We start from the raw sequence: 22,839 nt of genomic DNA on the forward strand, positions 1-22,839 counted from the left end.
GATTGCTGCCCCAGGCCACCACTGCCCATTCTGCCATTATGGAAGAGCTATCCCTGCTGAGCACGGAATGGCTGCTATGTTTGTCTACAGTTACTGCATTGCCAGTATCGAACTCATTTGCTGGGTGAAGTCTTAGGTCATCTGCAGTATGAAGTGGGCTATAAAATCCATATTACCTCACCCACCTTGTCACTCTAATATTCTGGGACTGATATGGCTACAACAACACTGCATAGGTATGTAACATCCATAGTCAGTGTCTCTTTACCCATCTCTTCTTTCTCTCTCCCTGAACTGGGTGTGGCAGGTGTACTCCATGTTCACTATAGAGATGCAGATTTTATTTCCTAGGAAAGACATGCTTTATTGTGTACTTTAGGCTTTTTGTTACACCTGGCTAGATATTTCCTAGTGGCCCCCACTGTGTTATTGTCTGTGTCTGTCAATCACCTCTGAGGTGTCTGTCACTGTCCTATATAACCTGGCAAGGTTAGGGGGGTATTGTAGCAGGGGAGTAGCAAATCAAGCAGCATGTTCCCGTAGCTAGTTCTATGCTACACTAACTCCTTTTTTCACAAACTCCCCTTCTCTGTGTCCTCTTTCTGTTCTCACACTTTCTCCCCTCCCAGCTCTCTCTCTCTCTCTCTCTCTCACACACACACAGATACACTGTCACTCTCTTTTTCCCAGCTCTCTCTCTCTCCTGCTATTTCTCTTTCTTGTCCAAAGGGCTGAGTTCTCAGTCTCATTTGCTGGAAATGCTGCCAGTGAATGTTTGTGTGTGCTGCGTTGCCAGGTCTCTGGGGGAAAGGCCTGGAAATGCAGTGCTGGAGGAGTAGTGGGAGCAGGGGAAAGTCATTGTTTCTCACTGCTTGCTTGGTGCATTTTCTAACTGGAAAAAAATCTCTCTGTGAAGGCACTGAGTTTCATGTCATTGCCTAAGTCGTGTCTGCCTCCCTCCCATCCTATTGCTCAGAATCTGCCATCCCCTCATGCTGAGGCGAGAGGTTGCAGCACTGCTACTAAAAAGCTCAGACGTGTTTTCAATTTGCCTCCTGCTTATCTCTGTTGTTTGGACAGAGAGGTTTTAAAAGCTGGATTTTCTGTCCCTGCAGAGTAAACACACAGAACCCGGCAGCACAAACTATTTCTGGCTTATCAGTTGAGGAATGCAGCAGCTGAGGATTAGCGTGAGTGGGCCGTCAGGAAAGCCCTGAAGGGGCCCCCTCCCTACTCAGCTCTATTAGAAGTGTGAGAGCCCAGCAGGACTCAGAGGGGAGAGTTGGAGAAAAAGGCAGAAAAGGGAAAGAAAGAGGAAGAGAGAGTGAGAGAGCGAGAGCCGAGCCGAGCCGAGCCGAGCCCGAGCCGATGGCTGCAGAGGAAGTTACAGGAGGGGCGCGCAAAGCCACGAAAAGCAAACTTTTTGAGTTTCTGGTCCATGGGGTGGTGAGTCGGGAAAGTTAGTGAGCGAGCGAGCGAGGCTCTGGGCTGGGGCTGAGCACGGGCAGCCCCTCCAGTGTCTGCGGGGGGCTGCCGAGCAGCGCCGCCCGCCTGGCCCCGCGGCAGGGCTGCACCGCGGCAGGGCTGGCTCCGCCGAGCCCCCGGACGGTGCACTGGCCGGGTCACTGCCCTGCGGGTCCAGCCGCGTGTCCGGGGAGTGTGTCCTGACTCTCCAGCAGTGGGGCAGGGTTTGCTTTTGAACCTGGTCACGGGGCAGGGTCTGGGCTGGATCTGACCCAAAGGGGCTCCGAGGACGCTCGGTTCTGCTGTCAAACTTTGTTCCTTGGTTTGTTTTTTAAACGCTGATGGAAGCCCAGAAGCCGTGAATGGTGCTGCCCCTGGTACTTGTCTTGAGACTTGGCTCTCCTGTGTATTCTGGCTTCCTAACAGGTGGCTCTCAGGGGCTGTAAGAGATTAGCTCTGCAGGTCCCCAGCAGTCCATAGGCACTCATTGTTCTGGGTGCTGTGACTGAAGGAATCCTTACACCTCTATAAGATTACTACAGTGTCTGGAGACCTCCTGACATTCATGAGCTCCCCATTTATGGGGAATTGCAAGCCCTTGTCCCACCGTCTTTGGAGAGCGTGTTCCTTAGACGCTCCAACCAATGGTTGAGAACAATCACAGTTTATGACGTTGGAATTTCTTAAAGAGACTTTAAATTTAGCAAACATCAGATTACTTGGAAGTTCTAGGAGTACAAAGGCTGAATGGATTTTAATGATCAGGTGTACTTTCTCTTTTGAGATCTGCTATGACATTTTCAAGATACCAGCTGAGGGCTCCTGTATCAAGATCATAGGAATCTGAAGCGCTCACTTTTCAGATTCCCTAAGTGTCCCATAATTCAGGACATACAATCCAAGATGCTTAGAGTATCATTTGACTTACAAACATCAGATACAAGGAGATCTGCCATGCTAGGGTCATTTAAGTAGCATGCTGTTTGTTTGGGAACTGTGTTAATGACCATTGTATTCGTGTCCTACAGAACTAGTTAATGACTATCTTGTGAGTATACACCTGATAACTAGGGCTGGCCTGTGGGGTGGCCTGGCCACTCGTGTGGGTGGACATGCAGGTGTGGCCTAGCGGTGGGGGGTAGTGGCTGGGTATATGGGCAGGGACGGGTGGGTGGCAGATGTGCAGGCATGTGGGGGCAGTGTAGCAGGCATGCAGGTGTGGCCTGGTGGTGGATGGGAAGGAATACATGGGATGGGTGGACATGCAGGGATGGCCTGGCAGGTGAGAGCAGCCTAGCAGCAGGCCGGAAATCATGGGGGGGTGTGGCCTGGAAGCAGATGGCTGAGGGCAGCCTGAGGGTGGTCTGACAGTGTGTCACTCAGGGCTGACCTGGCAGCAGATGGATTTGTGGGTGGGCTCCTGGGTGTGACCTGGTAGTGGGCGGCAGGCTTGTAAGGCGGCCTGGCAAGGTGGGGGCATATGGAGGTGAATGAGCATGCAGGGGTTGTCTGGTGGAAGGCAGGCAGGTGGACAGACATGGGGAGTGTCTTTTAAAAAGTTTCTAAGGTTTCTTTTTGTAATTGCAGACTAATTAACCTTTCTACGGTATCAGGAAGATAAAGAACATAAGAAGAGCCATACTGGGCCAGACTAACTGTTTATCTAGCCCAGTATTCTGTCTCTGATAGTGGCTGGTGCCAGAAGCGTCAACAGGAATGAACAGAACAGGGCAAACTGTCATCCAGTCCCAGCTTCTGGCAGTCAGAGGATTAGGGATACCCGTTTGACTGAAATGGTTATTGTAAAGCACCTAGATGGACGTGGAGTGATGGAGAAAAACTGGCTTCTTTAAAGGAGACTCAGGTCACTTCAATGTTTGAAATTTTTGAGGATGTTGACAAAATGGTGGTTACCAGGGAGCTGATTTCAATTGTTTATTAGGACTTTCAAAGAGCCTTTGATGTAGTTTATCAAAGAAGGATATAAGGAAATTATTTCCTTGTTGCTCTGGGATTTCAGTCTCAGACTGTGTAGCTATACTTGTGCAAACCCCTGGTGTAGACACTGTTTCGTTGGTGCACCATGACTTGCATTAGTGCAGCTTTACCCTGGTTTCAAGATCTGACAGGACCTCCTCAGCTCCCTTCGCCCCTTTATCCCCTCCCCGTCAATGAAGTTGGGGCTTTTTGCCTGTTCTTCTGCTCTAACCTGTACACTTGCCCCAGTGACCCCAGTGCTTCCTGCTTGCTTATCTCCCTTACCCCCGCTCTCACCTCCTCCCTTGCCCTTCTCCTCAATCTCTCACTTTCCCCAGGCTCCTTCCCTTTGCAACATAAGCACAGCTTAGTCTTCCCTATCATACAAAGTAATCCTTGACCCTACCTGCCTCATCAACCACTGTCCCCTCTCCCTTCCTCTACACACATAATTGAAGGTGCCGTTTGCAACTGTTGCCTTGATCTGTCTGTTTTTCTGAGTGATCGATCGTCACCATACTCTGAGAGTCCCATCCATGTAAAATCAATGGCAATAAGAAAGCCCCAAATGGATTTGTTGAGGTCTGTAGGTCTCCTGTCTGGGGTAAAAGCTCTTTCTGGGGTGATTTTATTGTTTATTTTGGTTGGTTGCTTTGTTAGTTGGGGGGGGGGGGGGACATTAGAGTATGTTGGAGTGTCAATATTCAAAGTGTCATTCTTGCTATGGTAGAAAGGCTTTTTGGAAGAGTTAGGTTTTGCATTGTGTCCTGAAGACTGTCAGATTCTTGAGTCATCTGATTTGGTCTGAAAATATGCTCCATGGTCACATCCCCTTAGATGAGAAAGCTTTGTTCCTGTCTTTCACACATTTTGCCTTGGGCTTTATTCTCCACCTTCATCTCTGTTCTTGACCCCCTTCCAATCTGATTTCTACCCTGTCTGCTCCATCCAAATTATTTTCACTAATTACTTCCTCTTAGCCAAATCTCAAGGTTTGTACTCCATCTTCATCTTCCTTGATTTCTTGGTGGTCTTTGACATTGATGACCACACTCTGCTTCCTTAAATTGGGTCCTTCACAAACCTTTCTGGCTTCTGTCCTCTTATGGTTCTCTCGCCCCCATATCTTCTTCAGTGTCTTATTTGGTGAGTCTTCCTCTTCTCTTCTCCGTGGGCATCTCCCAAGGCTTCATCTTGTCCCTCTCCTTTTCTCTCTCTACACATTATTTCTAGGTGTTCTTATGCATAAGCTTGGCTTAATTACCATCTTTGCGTTGATTTACCTTTCAATTGATAAGCTGTCTCCCTCTATCCAATACTGCCTCTCAGCCTATCTTTCCGACATCTCTTTGTAAGATGTCCATCCATCAGTTTAAGCTCAGTTTGGCCCAAACTGAGCTGCTAATAACCGTTCTCCCTGTGCTCCCTTTCCCTTTCACCAGTGCTGAATACAGGGGAATAATTACTTCCCTCAATCTGCTGGCAATGCTCCCACTAATGCAGCCCAATATGCCATTAGCCTTCTTGGCAACAGGGGCACACTGCTGACTCATCTCCAGCTTTTTGTCCATTGTAACCCCCAAGTCCTTCTCTGCAGAACTGCTGCTTAGCCAGTTGGTCCCCAGTCTGTAGTAGTGCATGGATTTCTTCCATCCTAAGTGCAGGACCCTGCACTTGTTTTTGTTTTACCTCATCAGATTTCTTTTGGCTCAATCCTCTGAATTTGTCTAGGTCACTCTGTATCTTATCCCTACCCTCCAGCGTACCTACCACTCCCCCAGCTTAGTGTCATCTGCAAACTTGCTGAGGGTACAATCCACCCCATCATCCAGATCATTAAAGAAGATATTGAACAAAACCATTCCCAGGACTGACCCTTTGGGCACTCTGCTTGATACCGTCTGCCAACTAGACATCAAGCCGTTGCTCACTACCTGTTGAGCCCGATGATCTAGCCAGCTTTCTATCCACCTTATAGTCCACTCATCCAACCCATACTTCTTTAACTTGCTGGCAAGAATACTGTGGGAGACTATCAAAAGCTTTGCTAAAGTCAAGGTATATCACGTCCACCACTTTCCTCACATCCACAGAGCCAGTCATCTCATCATAAAAGGCAATCAGGTTGGTCAGGCATGATTTGCCCTTGGTGAATCCATGCTGACTGTTCCTGATCACTTTCTTCTCCTCCAAGCGCTTCAAAATGGATTCCTTGAGGACCTGCTGCATAATTTTTCTGGGGACTGAGGTGAGGCTGACTGGTCTGTAGTTCTCTGAATCCTCCTTCTTCCCTTTTTAAAAAATGGGCACTATATTTGCCTTTTTCCTATCGTCTAGGACCTCCCCGGATCATCATGAGTTTTCAAAGATAATGGCCAGTGGTTCTGCAATCCCATCAGCCAACTCCCTCCGCACCCTCGAATGCACTGCGTCTGGCCCCATGGCCTTGTGCATGTCCAGCTTTCCTAAATAGTCCTGACCCTGTTCTTTCACCGCTGTGGGCTGCTCACTGCCTCCCCATTCTGTGCTGTAGTCTGGGAGCTGACCTTGTCTATGAAGAGAGAGGCAAAAAAAGCATTGAATACTTCAGCTTTTTCCACATCATCTGTTTACTAGGTTTTCTCCCCCATTCAGTAAGGGGCCCACACTTTCCCTGACCACCTTCTTGTTGCTAACATACCTGTAGAAACCCTTCTTGTTACCCTTCACGTCTCTTGCTAGCTGCAACTCCAGTTGTGCTTTGGCCTTCCTGATTTCACTCCTGCATGCTCAAGCAATATTTTTATACTCCTCCCTAGTCCAAGATTCTACAATGTAAGCTTCCTTTTTTGTTTAAGCTCACCGAAGATTTCTCTGTTAAGCCAAGCTGGTTGCCTGCCATATTTGCTATTCTTTCTGCACAACCTCCCCACCACATTTGTCCTTTTATCAACCTGTTAAATCTGGTCATAAAATTAGACTTTGAGTGTTCTACGGCAAGTACTCTTTGTTTCATTCATTTGTACAGTAGCTAGCACAATGCAGACCGGAGTCTCTAGGCACTGCCACAATATAAATAAATAAATGAATACATGATAAGGGGATAAGTGGTCAGTTTTTCTCCTGGGTAAAGGCTAACAATGGAGTGTGGTGCCAGAAGGATCCATACAAGGAGTGGTGGTGTTTAATATACTTATCTGGAAAAGGAGGTGAGCTCTGATTTTTAATCTGCAAATTTTGCCACAAAACTCCTCATACATTGTTGGGTTCTAAATTAACTGATGTAACCATTCATGAAATTGGCCTGGACATGAGTGGCCTGCCCAATATGCAGTAGCAGCCAAGAAAGAAAGCAAAATAATAGCATGTGTAAGACATGGGATGGAGAAAAATATGGAAAATATTCTAATCTAAATCGGTGGCATATTCTCACCTGTAATATGGTGTTTGGTTTTGGTCACCTTAGGTACAAAACAGTTAGAGCAGAAAAAGAGGAGGCTCAGAGATTGGTGATAATTATTAGAGGCCTGAAAGAATGTCCCTGTGAACAGAGAACAAAAAGATGAGGTTGTGACAAAATGGGAATGTTCTTAATGAATACTGTGTGTGCCTCAGTTTCCCCTATGTATTATTCAAGTATTTAGCTGTTGGGTTAAGGGTGTGTGATCTTTGTAGTGACCTCTAGAGGGCAGTTGTGGCTGACTCTAGCTGCCTGCACACAGACAATGGCCAGAGCTCATCCCCTGAAAGGGGGCCAGCCTGAGATCTTGATGAACAAAAGACCAGGTGACCTGCTTTGCCTAGGAAAGGAACAAAGAAGGAGGAGGGGCAGGAGGGTGTGTCTGGTGCTGGGCAACTAGCAGGGGTCAGGTTCCCTGTGGGGGATCCCAGGGAGGAGAACCCGAGAATGGGGCTCTGGAACTTTCCCAGATAGTCGTTACTGTACATTTCTGATTCCTGTGCTAACAAAGCATATTCTACACTTTGTTCCAGAGGACTAATAAACCCTTCTGATTTCCATGCTGGCTGTGAATCGCTTCTAACTCTAAGTTGGGATGCATGGCCCCTTTGGGGCATGTAAGAGCTCCCCAGGTGTCCCCTCCATGGCGATTTGTGGCAGAATAGGGGTGCTGAACGCTCTGAATCTGGATTCAGGAGGCGGCTGCACTGGTATGAGGGGACCTGGGGGAAGAGTCACCCCCACTAGAGTCCTGCCTGGTTTCACCCTGAATAGTCCCAGAGCACCGCTCCTGCGGATTCCCTCACGAGAACTGTTCAGTTTATTCAGGAAATGAAATGGAGGGGATAAGACAGTGATACAAAATCATAGAAATGTAGGACTGGAAGGAACCTCAGTAGGTCATCTAGTCTAGTGCCCTGCATGATAACACATAGTATAGAGAAGGTAAATCAGGCATGCTTCTTACCTTTTCTCATAATATAAATACAAGGGCACATTCAACAAAATTAAAAAGCAACATTTTCAAAACTGATAAAAGTAAATTTTTCCCAGCATGTAACCAGACTATGGAACTCACTGCCACAATATGTCATTGAGCCCAAGAGCATAATAGGGTTAAAAAGGATGAGACAGTTACAAGGGTAATGAGAATATAAAATTATATTCAATAGGGTACTTTTTTTTTTTTTTTTTTTTTAAACAAGGGATATACATTCTGCTTCAGGACATAAGCTAATCTCAGACTCCCTGATGCTACGAAGAAACTTCCCTTTTGGACAAGTTAGTCCATATCTCTAATGCAGGGTTTCTTGCACCTTCCCTGAAACATCAGGTCTCGGCCATTCTCAGAGACAGGGTATTGGAATAGATGGATCACTGCTTGGTTCTTTATGGCAATTTCTATGCTGGGTTATTAGAAAAACAGAAACCTGGAATATGTGCTAGGCAAATTGAGAAAAATGATGAGCAAAACTGATTGGGAGAAAAAATTTAGACAGAAAAGCGTGAATGAAAATTGGGAGCTCTATAAGAAGAGGTAAGTAGATGGCCAGAACACCATGTTTCCACAAGAAAGAGAACAACTTTGGCTAAAAGCCCATTCTGGCTCAGTGGTAAATTGAAGGCAGTAATTAGGAATAAAAAAGAAATAGATAGCAAACATCAGAAATTATGAAGTATAGAAACTGGATGAAAGTGAGGGCTGGCAGGGTTAGGGACAATAAGGAGTTTTTAAAGTGTATTAGGGACAAAAGAAATCCAAGCAACTGTATACACCCATTACTAGATGGAGAGGATAAATTTGTAAATAATGATGCAGAAAAGGCAGAATTGTTAAAAAAAAATATTCTGCACCTGGAAAGAAACAGAATGATGTACTTCTGTCATCTGAGGAAAATGAAGTACTTTCCAGTCCATCAGTAACTGAGGAGGATATTAGACAACATCTGCTAGGAATAAACATTGTTAAATAATCAAACTTGCACTCAAGAATTGTAAAAGAGCTGGCTGAGGAGACTTCTGGCCTATTGATGTTAGTTCTTAATAAATCTTGGAATACTGAGAAAATTCCAGAAGGCTGAAAGAGTTCCAGTGTTCTGCCAATATTTAAAAAGGGCAGGCAGGATCAGTGGGAAAATAATGGGAAAACAAATATGTGATTCTATCAGTAAAGAACAAGATTAATGCCAGTCAACATGATTTTATGGAAAATAAGTCTTGTAAAAAATCCAGTTTCATTTTGTGATGAGATTATAAAGTTGTTTAATAAAGTTAACTATGCGGATGACATACACTTTTGTAAGATGTTTGTCTTAGTACCTTAAGACTTTCTGATTAAAAAATTAGCATTATACAAAATCAATAAAGCACACATTAACTAGATTAAGACCTAGCTAACCGATAGATCTCAAAAAATAATCATCAATAAGGAATCATCTTCAAACAGGGGTATTTCTAGTAGGGTTCTGCAGGGATCAGTACTGAACATAAAGCTATTCAACATTTTCATCAATGATACGGAAATAATTATAAAATCACTGCGGATAAAATTTGTGGCTGACATAAAGATTGGCAGAGTGGTAAATAATGAGGAGGATAGGGCAGTCATATGTGGGAAACAAATATTTGATAATGGGATCTTCATTCTATGAGAGAGAGGTATAACATGATCCAATGGATGAAATTTAATGGCCTGTGACAAACAGGAGGTCAGACTAGATGATCTGTTGGTCCTTTCTGGCCTTAAATTGTATGAATGAAATTGATAAGTAGAGTTGGCACTGGGTCCTCCAATTATGGGGACATGAGCTATGTGTGTAGTTTGATCATAATCCTCAGCAATGCAGTAGTTTAATAACATTGCAATTTAAACTGACATCATTCATTTTGTAGTTAAGCCAGAGTGAGGTGCATGGAGCACTTACATCTGATGTCTTCTTGAGTCGGCAGACAGACAGTATATTAACTGATTACCATTGTGTGGTACTGGTTTTCTTTGTAACTATATGAGGTATTTATTTATTTATTTGTTTATTTGAATGGTTGTATTACCTAGAGGCTCCCATCAAAGATTTGGGATCCCATTGTGTTAGGCTCTGTACACACATATCACAAAAAGATGATCACTGCCTCAAAAAACCTATCGTCTAGATAATGACTTACAATCCTAGAAACAATGTTTTGTGCATGAAAGATTTTAGATTGTGCTGCACAATATGCAGCTATGGGTGGAGTCTGCAGCAAATGCCACAGCTGTGGAATCCTGGAATACGTGGTCTCTGATTATAGGGCATGGGATAAGTGCAGGGAACTGAAGTATTAGAATGCTTGCTGGAAATCAGCGAAGTGAGATATACTAAGCAGTGGGAATTGAAATACTGAAATTTCTACTTGGTAACTCTATCATAGGCATTAGAGAAGGCAATGTCTCTTAGGTTTCATCTATAGTTGTCCTGGAAGTTTTAGAGGTTTTTAAGCTGTGGCTTGACAAAACCCTTGCTGGGATTATTTAACTGAGGTTAGTCCTGCTTTGAGCAGGGGGTTGGACTAGATGACCTCCTGAGGTCACTTCCAACTCTACGATTCTATGATTCTAAGTAGAGGAGAGGCTATAAAGGATTATTTACAGCCCTTTTCCCTATACTTGTTCCAGTCCAATATTAAATGTTGCTATCAGTTGGGCTTTCACCACTTCCTTGGGAGACTCTTGCACTGACAGGTACATCTTACCAAAAGGCAGTGTTCCCTAATACACAGTCTATATTTACCCTTTCTTAATTTCGCTATGTTAATCCTAGTTATACCACCACATATCACCCTACCAACGTCTTCTCCCTTGTGGGTGTTCACATCCTTCAGCTATTAGTAGGTTGCCATCATGACCTGCCACCACCTTGGATGCTCTTGCCCAGCCAAGCTGTATTTTACTCCTTTACACTTTCTTTGTAAGTCATTCTCTCTGTACATTTGGTCATTTGTGTTGTTCTTTTCAAAACTTCTCATTTTTCAAACTCTACATTATTGAAAAACCCAGGGCTGAGTGCTGCATTCTAGGTGGAGTCCCCCTGGAGCAGGGAGGCATTGTCCCTCTCTATAGGGCTCCAGCGGGACTCCACCTGGAATACAGCACTCAACCCTGGCTCTTCAATAATGTAGAGTTCGAAAAATGAGAAGTTTTGAAAAGAACAAGAAAAATGACTATGTATATGTAGAGGGAGCTGGGCACGGGGCAGCAGAGCTCATAGTCCGGTCTCTTCTGAATGGCAGTCAGCTGTCATGAGGTGATTGACAGGCAACAGCAGGGCCCACAGTCCAGTTTCTCCTTGCTGGAAGGCAGCCACAGTTTGTTGATTGATAGGCAACAGGAGACTCTAAATAAAAGATTTAGTGTGAAGTATTTATAGCCATTTGCTTTTGCTGACTGCTGGGTTTGGGGGGTGGGGTGTTTAATGGAAGAGAGAGCCATAGTTTCCAAGGGGTTGTCATAACTGTGTTTGTGGCTCTGCCAGTGGTACAAGCTGGGACAGCTGAAGAAATTCTCAGCTCTATACAAAGATCACTTTTTTTTTTCTAGTTTACTGCCTCTTCCATTTCCTTTACCCAGTTGCAGCTCTCACAATCAGTTCCCACACCAGCCCTATTTGCACGTACTAGCCATGCCCCCTCTGCCTTCTGAGCTGCTCTCTCCTCTGTCCCCCTCCCATTAACAGTGCAAGCAAAGGTTATCTGTGCCCCTGCCTCTAAGCCCTCCTATAATTTTCTGTTACTGTCCACCCCTACCTTCACTCTACCATTCTGCCATCTCTCTAATGCAGCCAGCCCCTTGAAATCTAAGGAACAGCTATTTTCTAAGGCTTATGAGGAGCAGGGAGCCTGGTGAGGTTTGGTGTTGGTGGGGAGGTTGGTATAGTATGCTGGCTGGTTAGTCTGGAGGTGTGGACTAAACTGCTGGCTTTGCTGTTGTTCACCTGGACTGTTATTTTATACACTTGCCCACTACCTGCAGCAGGAGCAGGTGCTTTATCTATCATAAGAAATAAAGGTAACAGTTGGATGTGTCCAAGACTTGAGCTGAGCTCTCCTGTTTTAAATTGTGGTTTTAAAATGAGATTCATCTTAAGAACATAAGAATGGTCATACTGCTCTGAACAATGGCCCATTGAGCCCAGTAGCCTGTCTTCCGACTGGCCAATGCCAGCTGCTTCAGAGGAAATGAACAGATCAGGGAATCATCAAGTGATCCATCCTGTCAGCCATTTCCAGCTTCTGGCAAACTTCAGAGCGTGGTTTTGCATCCCTGACCAACCTGTCCGATCCTCCATGAACTTATCTAGTTCTTTTTTTAACTCTGTTATAGTCTTGTCCTTCACAACATCCTCTGGCAAAGAAGTTTGCGGCAAGTTTGCGGCAAGTTTGCGGACGACACTAAGCTGGGGGGAGTGGTAGATACCCTGGAGGGTAGGGATAGGATACAGAGTGACCTAAACAAACTGGAGGATTGGACCAAAAGAAATCTAATGAGGTTCAACAAGGACAAATGCAGAGTCCTCCACTTAGGAAGGAAGAGTCCCATGCACAGCTATAGACTGGGGACCAATGAGCTGGGCAGCAGCTCTGCAGAAAAGGACCTGGGGGTTACAGTGGATAAAAAGCTGGATATGAGTCAGCAGTGTGCCCTGGTTGTCAAGAAGGCTGATGGCATATTGGGCTGCATTAGGAGGGGCATTGCCAGCAGGTCACGGGAAGTGATTATTCCCCTCTATTCGGCATTGGTGAGGCCGCATTTAGAATATTGTGTCCAGTTTTGGGCCCCCCACTACAAAAAGGAAGTGGACAAGTTAGAGTGAGTGCAGCGGAGGGCAACCAAAGTGATTAGGGGGCTGGAGCACAGGACTTATGAGGAGAGGCTGAGGGAACTGGGCTTGTTTAGTCTGCAAAAGAGAAGAGTGAGGGGGGATTTGATAGCAGCCTTTAACTACCTGAAAGGGGGTTCCAGGAAGGATGGGGCTAGGCTGTTCTCGGTGGTGGCAGATGACAGAACAAGGAGCAACGGTCTCAAGTTGCAGTGGGGAAGGTCTAGGTTGGACATTAGGAAAAAGTTTTTTACTAGGCGGGTGGTGAAGCACTGGAATGGGTTACCTAGGGAGGTGGTGGAATCTCCGTCCTTAGAGGTTTTTAAGCTGCGGCTTGACAAAGCCCTGGTTGGGATGATATAGCTGAGGTTAGCCCTGCTTTGAGCAGGGGTTGGACTAGATGACCTCCTGAGGTCCCTTCCAACTCTAATATTCTATGATTCTATGATTCTAAGTTCCACAGGTTGACCGTGTATTGTGTGAAGAAATATTTCCTTTTGTTCATTTTAAACCTGCTGCCTATTAATTTCATTTGGTGCCCCCAAGTTCTTATGTTACGTAAAAGAGTAAATAACACTTCCTTATTCACTTTTTCCACACCAGTCATGATTTTATAGACTTCTGTCATATACCCCCTTAATTGTCTCTTTTCCAAGTTGAAAAGTCCCAGTCTTATTAATCTCTCCTCATATGGAAGCTGTTCCATACCCCGAATAATTTTTGTTGCCCTTTTCTGTACCTTTTCCAGTTCCAATAATCTTAATGGTTTTCCTGGAGGACTGTAAGATCTTTAGGGCTAGGACTAACTTTATTCTCTGTTTTGTACAGCACTGATCTCACGGTCCGATCCAAAGCCACTGAAGTCCATGGAGATGTCAGGGAATTTTAGCATTCCTAAGGGAATGTTATCAAGTCCTCATGTTTCTCTGTTATTAGAGGAGGCCTGATCAAAGAGATGACTCTTTCCTGTAGCCACATCCTCTCACTTTATAGGCTCATTCTGGTCCATGGTGATAGTATATCCTGAAGTGGAAGGCTTTTGATAGAGAACTCCTTGCCTCCAGCCCTTTAATATTTCACCTTTACTGCCAGTTATTGTATCCCTGTTGATCACTGCAGCCCTGTAGTCAGGGTAAAGTGAGGGTCGCTGGTGTTATATGGTCTCATCATCAGTCTTGATTATCACGTAGACCACAGCATGTTGCTTCTATATGACCTATATGGTCAGCCCAAAAAATAATGCTGCAGTAATGTGGCCTGGTTCTGTCACCATCACACACCTCACCACTCAACGTCTTGCTGACCCCAATCTTTTTCCTTACTATCCCCTCCGCTCTAGCCTATTGTCTTATCAGGTTCCTCTCTCTAATGACCAGAAAGTGCCAGGCCAGACTTCATCACTTTGTCCTGTTGAACTGGTGCTTATCAGAATGGCCAAAGCTTGGAAAATTGCTGGTCTCTACTCTACTTTCATTCCAACACCTTTGCTGCTGCAATAACTGTGACCAAACGCATTTATTTCTGATTTGCTTCCTCTCTAGCGCCCTGGGATGCCATCAGGTGCTCGAATGCCCCATCAGGGGGCTCCAATGGGTCCCCCAGGCTCACCATATGTTGGAAGCCCCTCAGTGCGCCCTGGAATGCCCCAAACAGTGATGGAACCAACACGAAAGCGTACAGCACCTCAGCAGGTACAGCAACAGCAGGTGCAACAGCAGGTGCAACAGCAAGCAACTCAGACCCGAACCCGGAGGTGAGTGCACTAAAAGGGAAGAATGGGAGGGTAATTGGGGAAGAAGAATTAGCTTCCTTTTCAACTGTGTGACAATCTTAAACATGTAGGCAACAAATCAGCAGATTTTATAGATTATACATTGCTTGGAGCAGGGACTGTGACAATGCAAATGTACTGAATAAATTGTTTTTCATCTGTTCGTGAATTGTCTCTGAACAGACCTGGATTTTTATTAATTTTCTTGTTGTTTGAAGTTAATAGAATGTTTGGTGCATGTTTCAGGCTTTGGGGTCTAGTTGTATTCAGTTTATAGAGCGTATGCTAACTACTCATTTTGACTTGGGGTTGGTGTATGACTGGTCACCCATGTTGCATAATGTTTCTGCTCCCTGATTAGTTAACTGAATTTTATATAAACAGGAGCAAGCAAATGAGAGATTTCAACTTGGTCATGTGAATACTTGTACCATGAGCATAGTGCAAAATAGATTTGCACAAGTATTCATGAGATTTTCACTGTCGACAAACATACATGAGTGAAATTCACTAATGAAATTTTACAGAAAGTAACTAACTACGGGGGGGGGGGGGGGGGGATTTCCGAGGTGTATGTACTTTTCTGGCAGAATTTGCCCATCTTTAATTTCGTACAATGCCCAGTGCACTTTTGGCAATTAAATAATAGTTATAATTGCTATTTAAAAAGCAGAAATGATTAGAACTGATCAGATTCTGAATGTGCAAAATGTGAGCCAATTCCTTCAGATTGGATTTATGGCTGATAAATGCTTGTGGCACACTCGCAGCATCTGCACATCTGTAGTCAAACATTATGGGTACTTGCAGGCTCAGGCAGTGCATTAGTGGTGTCAGTACATCTGGTTGCATGTAATATCTGCTTCTCTAGGTCCAGAGTACTAGCAGGTCCTGTGAGTCTGGGGTATATGCACTGGAGCAGCTAGTGAGCTTTAGGAATGTGCACTGGGAATGTCCACACATCTGGGGTGCACCCAAGAAGGGCCCCAGCAGCAAGGGTGTTAGTGGATTAAAAGTAAGTGGAATAGGAATGCCTGTGGACTCAGCATGCATTTACTTGGGTGTCAAGATGGCCCTGTCCAGTGTTAGCTAGAGTTCATTCCATAGCATCCTCCAGGAGATCTGGCATGAACTATGCAAACCAGATTCTACCCTTCCAATACGGAGGGTGAATTTCCTGTTATGTGCCCCTATTGATGACCCAGATAAACCTTAGACACTAGTCAGTTCCCAAGGATCATCATATGGGAATTAGTCTGTTTGCTGCCCCAACTGCAGAAGGAAACACCCTCTGATCCTCAACTTTTCTTCCAGTTTGAAACCCTGTGATAATTTCTGTTGTAGTGAGAGAGCCCTGCTCACCTGAAGCCTTGCAGGAGGCACCAAAATGCTCTCTGTGTTTTCCCTATCATATCTTCTCTCGATGGAGTTTATTGTATTCTTTACCCTAGTTTTCTTCCCCTTTCTTGTCCCCTTCTCAGAAGTTCCTCTGCTTTTCCAGTGCTAACTCCCCTCCCATCTTTGGCAGGCTCGGGGTGCGGGGGTAAATATCCTTGTCATGGGAGGACTGGTGTAGGCAGAGGGGATAAATCTCCTGTTCTCTATGAGGCTCTGGGGGAACGGATGCCAGTTGTGCACTTGCAGCAGCCTCAAAGGCTGCCCCCTACATTTCCATTTCCTTTAGGCTTTTGCTCACTCAGTGACTGTTTCTCTCTTGCAATTATTGTGGCATCGCCTCCTTAATTGTCATTTCTGGGATGTTTTTCCTTCTCCAGCTGCTCCCTAGGTTGAGTCAGAGTCACTAGCTCCTCCCTCCTTGGCCAGGCCAGAGGCACTAGTTCCTCCTTTGCCCCCCACCTTGTCTCCCAGATCAAGCCTGAGTCACCAACCCTTCCCTCATCTCTCACATCAACTGCCATGGAATGTGTCCATGCCAACATTCCCCACTTCCTAAAGGGGCCACTGTCCCAAGAGGGTGTCTTGCCCATGTGGCCAGCAGATGGGTGCCAAATCCAGAGCGGGGCATAAGGAAGTGGAGGTTGGGTCAGTTTATATCCCAGGCCCCACTCAGGAGGAAGATGACACATGGCTAGTGAGTGTAGGAAGGGTGTGTACCGCCTCTGGATACGGGTGAAAATGTTGGTGCTGGGGAAATAGAAACTAAGGAAGCCTCTTAGGAGAAATGGGAACGGGGGGGGGGGGGGGCAGGAGCCGCCCAGGGCTTGGCAGGGGAGGGCGATTTCCTTCTTCCCCATTTGCCTCCCAGAGATGAACTGATTCATCGCCTGCTCCAGGGGTGGAAGTGTCACTCCCCTGAGCAGAGGGGGGCCAAGTTTCTCCTCTCTGAACTTCTGAGACTGCAAGAAAATAGCTTAATGGGCACCAGCAGTGTGCGTTTTAAAGTCAAAATTCAGGGACACTGCCTTTGCCTGATTCCTATGACATCACCGTGCCTTCTGTGCATACAGGTGTGCATACGCGAGTGTGTGTGTGTGTGTGTGTGTGTGTGTACACATCTGTGCATAATATATGTTCGTGCACATATTTATACACACACACCCACCGTTGTACATATACACACATGCTTGTGTAAATCACATGTGTACATACCACACACACACGGACATGCATGGACGCACATGAGCATATCTGTTTGAACAATGAGTTAACAGACACACGCACCAGCAAGTATCCACATATGTATATACACACAAATGTATGTACATACGTACATATGGCTACCCACAATCCTACATAAATGCTCTTACATGGACTCACATTCATAATGTATTCATAGGTGTCTCTCTCACACACACACACACTGCTGCCCTATACCATAGAAGACCCTCTGATCACAGAACTTGAAGACATTTTTCCAAGCTGCGTGACAGATAGCCCTGATTTTTTTCTTAGCTACCCCCACCTTTTGAAGTGGCTGACAGAGGGGGTCCTAGGTACTGGGTATGGGTGAGACCCTTTTGTGGATACATCCACAGCTGTGCCACCAGCATGTGGAGATGTCAGGATAATTTAGCAGGTGGCCTCGTTACTCCTAGATCTGTCACCATGGTAACGTGTTTTTTTTCTTTAAAAAATGTACAGTGCCAAGAGGAGGAAGATGGCTGACAAAATTCTCCCTCAGAGGGTGAGTCACTTTCATTTCCTATTCACTTCACAGTCAGCTCAGTACCTTTGTTTAATCAGGTGGATTTTAACAAATACTTTCACTTTTTGTTTAAAGATATCTCATTAAGAAGTAAGTAGCCTGCTGGGCAAAAGTGTAGAGAGTGAGGCCAGTGCTGGGGCTGGAAGTGTGGAGCAGAGCTCGGCCTGTGTCCTCATGTGAAGGGTTAGCCGTGCTGACACGACTGCATGCAGGGAGGGCCATGGGGGTGGGCTGCAAGGGACACAATTAGGCACTTGTGCCCTCTGGATTTTTAAGGGGTTTTAAATCAATGTTTCTGCATGTAGTCAAAAGCTGGTTCAGAGTTCAACACCTGCCTGCAGGAGATGGGCTTCTTACATTACAGTGGCCCAGTTCATTCAGCTCCTGATTTTCAACCTTGTTCTCTTGGGAGTAAACTGGATTAATCAATGTCTACAACAGGGCTAAACGGGTTGCATTGTCCAGAAAATTAACTCTTGTGTCCCTGAGAATTAGTTTAGCTGTCTTTGTGTGGCCCTCTACATGCACCTGATATGACTGACTTCCTTCCCACTGCTTAACTTGCCAACTTCCTTTCGCAAGCCCCTGAACGCCTCCTCTCTGCTGTCATCCTTTTACTTCTAAGCTATCATGCAAACCCCATTACAAGTGCCCTGACCTGAATTGCCCCCACCTTCCTTTGGAGCAAAACCTTCATATCACCTCAGGCCAGAGTCTTCCTCCTTGATTATGCTTCCCCAAACAACCATCTGGCCCCGAAAGACAAACTATAGCTTTCACGACAAACAACATAGTATCAATCACTTGATACCAGTCTCCCTTCTGCTGCCACTCCTCATGCCAGATGCCAGTGCTCCTTTGATGGCACTCAAAACCCTCCCACAGCTCCTCAATAAGCCTCTCTTCCCTTTGCTAGCATTTGTTCCTAGCTCCTTCCAACTTCCAAGCCTTTCCTTTTCCCCCCTAAATACATGGTCCCAACCATTCCAACACTTTAATCCTCTCTTGGCCCCTATGAGACCCAGGTGTCCCATTCCACAACTTTGAACTCTTTCTCTGCAGCCTCCCTCTCTGAAAGAGCCCAGGCCTAATATGCTAGTCCTTAGAATTTATGCGGTTTGCAGGTGTTGCTGCTTTAGGAATTGGGCGGCAATTAAACCCAGGACCTTCATGATACTCACATGCTCCAAATTTTTCATTTTAGAGCCATATCTCTGCTCCGCAGGGGACTTGTCCTGTCCCAGAAGGGAAATTCAAACTCAATATTCTTTCAGTTTTATGTCTTTTTCGCACACTGGTCCCCTGTGGGCCACACCCATTTTAGATTAATAGATTATAAAGACGGAAGGGTCCACTGTGATCATTTAGTCCTGGCCATAGGATTTTCCTGAATTAATTCCCATTTGAATTACAGCATATCTTTTAGAAAAAAAAAATCCAACCTTGATTAAATAACGTCCAGTGAGAGAGAATCCACCACACACTTAGTAAATTGTTCCAGTGGTTAATTACCCTCACTGTTAAACACTTGTTTTTTATTTATAGTCTGAATTTGTGTAGTTTCAATTTCCAGCCATTGGCTCTTGGTGTACTTTTGTCTGCTAAACTGAAGAACCTTCTATTATCAGATGTCTGTTTCCCATGAAGGTACTTGTAGATTGTGATCAAGTCACCCCTTCACCTTCTTTTTGGTAAACTAAACAGATTGAACTCCTTGAGACTTTCACTATAAGGCATGTTTTCCAATCCTTTAATCATTCTAATGGCTTTTCTCCGAACCCACTCCAATTTATGAACATCCTTCTGGTACTGTCGACCGCAGAACTAGACACAGTATTCCAGAAGCAATCGTCCAGTGCCAAATACAGAGATCTTTGAGGGCGACCCTTCTGCCTTGTGTGGTGAGAATAGAAGTTATTCCCATGTTTGTTAAAGGCAGCATTTCCTCCTGTCAAAACAAAAGCACATAGCTCCTACAGATGAACCAGATGGAACTCACTCCACTGGCAACAAAAGATTTGTATCTTTGTTTATTAAATTACTGGTAATTCAGTGATGTTTAAGGCCTTTTCTACAGTAGGAAATTTTGCCAAAAAGCTGCACTCGTGGTAGCACCAAAGGGAGCTTTAGTGTAGACAAAGTATGGTTTTCACTGTTTTTATCACTGTGTGATAAAAGCACCAGAAGCTGCCTGTTTCATCTACAAATGGCTTCCACCAGTGCATCTGAACTGGTGATAGCACCAATGGGGTGTAATCTCAGGCTAACTGTGTAATTTCATTTTTCCTAGACTTCCTCTCTCCTCTTCCCTTCTCTCTCCCTCCTGGGGTTGGTGAATAGCATAAATGCAATCTCTTCCATCAAATGGAAAATCTCCAGCTGTGGCTATTGGAAGCATGCACAGTTCATGCTTCCAAATCTCATGAGAACTTTCTAGCCAATCAGTGGCTGGATATGGACTGCCCCACCAACTGTGTGACCTATAGTATGTGACAAATACTTTTCAGTTATTCCTTCGCCATTTTGCTGCCTTTCTGCTAGTCACTAGCAGCTAGTGCTTCCTGGAGGTTGAGGGAAATCTCAAAATAAATTGTACTCACCCTTAAAAATAAGGAGCGGGGAGAAGTACTGAGAATGAGTGGTTTCCTCAGTGTAGGCTGCTGATTGCAACAGTGGCTTTGGCAGAGAGACCGGAGAAAGGGAAAACAGATCACACCCACCTGGACACACAGATGCTCTGATTAAGCCTGCACTGCAGCCAGTCAGTGCTGGAGCTTGGTGCTTCTCTTTGCCGAGAGCCAGCACAGCTGCTACCATTGTTAGCTGCCTGAGCTGTTCTTGATTTTGCATATATTTAATTGCACACAGCCAGCCCAGCCTGGTGTGACACACAGGCAGATGTATTGCAACATTAGAAAGCTGAGAGATTAGTGGGTCATATTCAGCAACATTAACTTCAGATCTGTTCCTTCCTCTATCCCGACCCTCTCCCCCACATCACCTCCACCTCATGGTCTTTCCCTTTCAAATGTCTAGGTTGGACATTAGGAAAAAGTTTTTTACTAGGAGGGTGGTGAAGCACTGGAATAGGTTACCTAGGGAGGTGGTGGAATCTCCATCCTTAGAGGTTTTTAAGCTGAGGCTTGACAAAGCCCTGGTTGGGATGATATAGCTGAGGTTAGTCCTGCTTTGAGCAGGGGGTTGGACTAGATGACCTCCTGAGGTCCCTTCCAACTCTAATATTCTATGATTCTAAACCTTATAACCATTCCCACCTGCTCTCATGTCCTCCTTGCCTTTTCCTGTTCTCTCTGAATCCCAGTTCCATCTCAAAAAAGATAACAGCCATCCATGACCTCTTCATCCTCTGTTCCCTTTTGTCTCATGGCTCTCAAGACCTGGATCCACCATCTGACAACAGCCTCTGTAGCCTCTCTCTCTTTTACTTCTCTCAAACTTCCTGCCCTGAATTGTCCCAAAAGGAACTTGATGGGGTGTCATGTTCCCTTCCTTTGCCTCCAGTCTTTCACTCCTTCTCTCCTGAGCAGCACTCACCTGACTCTTCTGTCCTCCCCCCCTCTGTCATCTACTTTCTTCTCTGACTCTCATTCCTGTCTTTCTATTTTCCTGTCATCACAGTTTCCCACCTCCATCCATGTTGACTTCATAATCTATATTGACAACCCAGAGACACCTGTCTCCTCTCATTGACATACCTTGACTTGCTCACCATAACCGCCGCTCACTTGACTTGCTCTTCACCAAGCGCAACTCTCTGATTTCTTTATCACAGAGTTAGCTCTCTACAACCACTGGCTCATCTCTTTCAATATCAACATCTCCTCCTTCCCCTCAATCCACTACGTACTTCTTCTGAGACTTCCAATCCATCAGTGTCAATGACTTTTCTCCTTTCCTCTGCTCTCCTGACTCCAATCCTTGATTTCCTCCAATCTGCACTTGCCACCACCCGACTTTTTTGCCTCACTCATACACCACAGGGTTTGTCCTGGCAACCCCTGTACCTGGCTCTCCCTCAGCATCTACTTCCATTGCTCCTGCTGCCATATTGCAGAGTTTCTCTGATGAAAGTCCTATGGATCATGCTGACTTTCTCTGCTACAAAATTGTTCTCTTCTCCTTCCAGTCTTCTGTCTTCCTAGTCAAACTCTCCTTCTCCACACTGATGGACTGTCATACTCTCAATCCTCTTAAAGCACTTCTTTTCCTTGCCCATGCAGAATTGAATTGATTTGATCACAGTCTAAAGATACTTCTATGAGGAGAAGATTTCTGATAGTAGAGTGCTCTCTGATCCAACGGACAAACACAAAATGAGAACCACTGGTTGGAAGCTGAAGCTAGACAGATTCAGACTAGAAATAAGATACACATTTTTTTTATCAGTGAAGAGACCTGCCATTGGAGCAACTGAGCTAAGGAAAGGTGGATCCTTAGTTATTTGGAGTCTGTAAATCAGACCTGGGCATCTCTTTCTAACAGATGCACTCTAGCTCAGCGGGAAGTGATGGGCTGGATGAAGGAATCACTGGATGAAATTATCAGGCCTGTGTTATGCAGGAGATCAGGCAAGATGATCATAATGGTTCCTATAGGCCCTTCTGAATCTGTGAATCCTGATGTGACCTCTCCCATCCCCATCACGCTCTCTTCTTCCCCCTCTTGCATGTCACACACTTTGAGATTATTTTCCTGCTATCCTCCTCTAACCCCTCCACCTGCCACAGTAACCCCCATCCCCTCCCATCTCTTGACTTTTCTCATCCTGCCCTCATCTCCCACTTCCTTCTAGTTCCTCTCCTCACAGTACAGATATGTATTGATCTCGCTAAGGTCTCTGACTTCCTCCTGATCAAATTTCATACTCGTCCTTCTTGACCAATCAGCTACTTTGACACTACAGTCGATGCTCTTCTTCACAAAATCCTGTAATCCGTTGGCTTTCATGACTATTCTTTCATGGTTCTCCTCCTGTCTTTCGGATCACTCCTTCAGTGTCTTGTTGAGTAGTTCCTCCTCCTCATCTCTCCCTCTTTTGATGGGGTTCCTTTAGGGCTCTATCCTGGCCCTCTCTTTTTCTCTCTGTACATCTTTTTGTGTGAGCTTGTCCATAAGCATGACTTTAACTACCATCTCCTTCAACTACACC

General features: G+C 45.3%; 1 protein-coding gene across 7 annotated transcripts in view; it reads left to right on the forward strand.

Annotated features, from left to right (window-relative positions):
* The window catches only part of SMARCD3 (SWI/SNF related, matrix associated, actin dependent regulator of chromatin, subfamily d, member 3), a 165,910-nt gene that overhangs the window by 48,736 nt on the left and 94,335 nt on the right, over window positions 1-22,839 (forward strand). For 3 of the 7 annotated variants that reach the window (XR_010917562.1, XM_067535712.1, XM_067535716.1), the window contains exons 1-3: window positions 1,193-1,446; window positions 14,274-14,485; window positions 17,606-17,648. Coding sequence is in view for 5 of the 7 variants with exons in the window: in XM_067535712.1 (XP_067391813.1) it covers window positions 1,369-1,446; window positions 14,274-14,485; window positions 17,606-17,648 (333 nt within the window). In the remaining 2 variants the exon portion in view is untranslated. Of the gene's footprint in view, window positions 1-1,192; window positions 1,447-2,496; window positions 2,513-14,273; window positions 14,486-17,605; window positions 17,649-22,839 lie in introns of those variants that run through there. The other 4 variants (XM_067535713.1, XM_067535714.1, XM_067535715.1 and 1 more) reach the window with 3 other exon arrangements.

The sequence above is a fragment of the Emydura macquarii genome, unplaced genomic scaffold, assembly GCF_026122565.2.
Source record: "Emydura macquarii macquarii isolate MOO-44397 ecotype Brisbane River unplaced genomic scaffold, CSIRO-AGI_Emac_v2 contig_3511, whole genome shotgun sequence".
NCBI lineage: Eukaryota > Metazoa > Chordata > Testudines > Chelidae > Emydura > Emydura macquarii.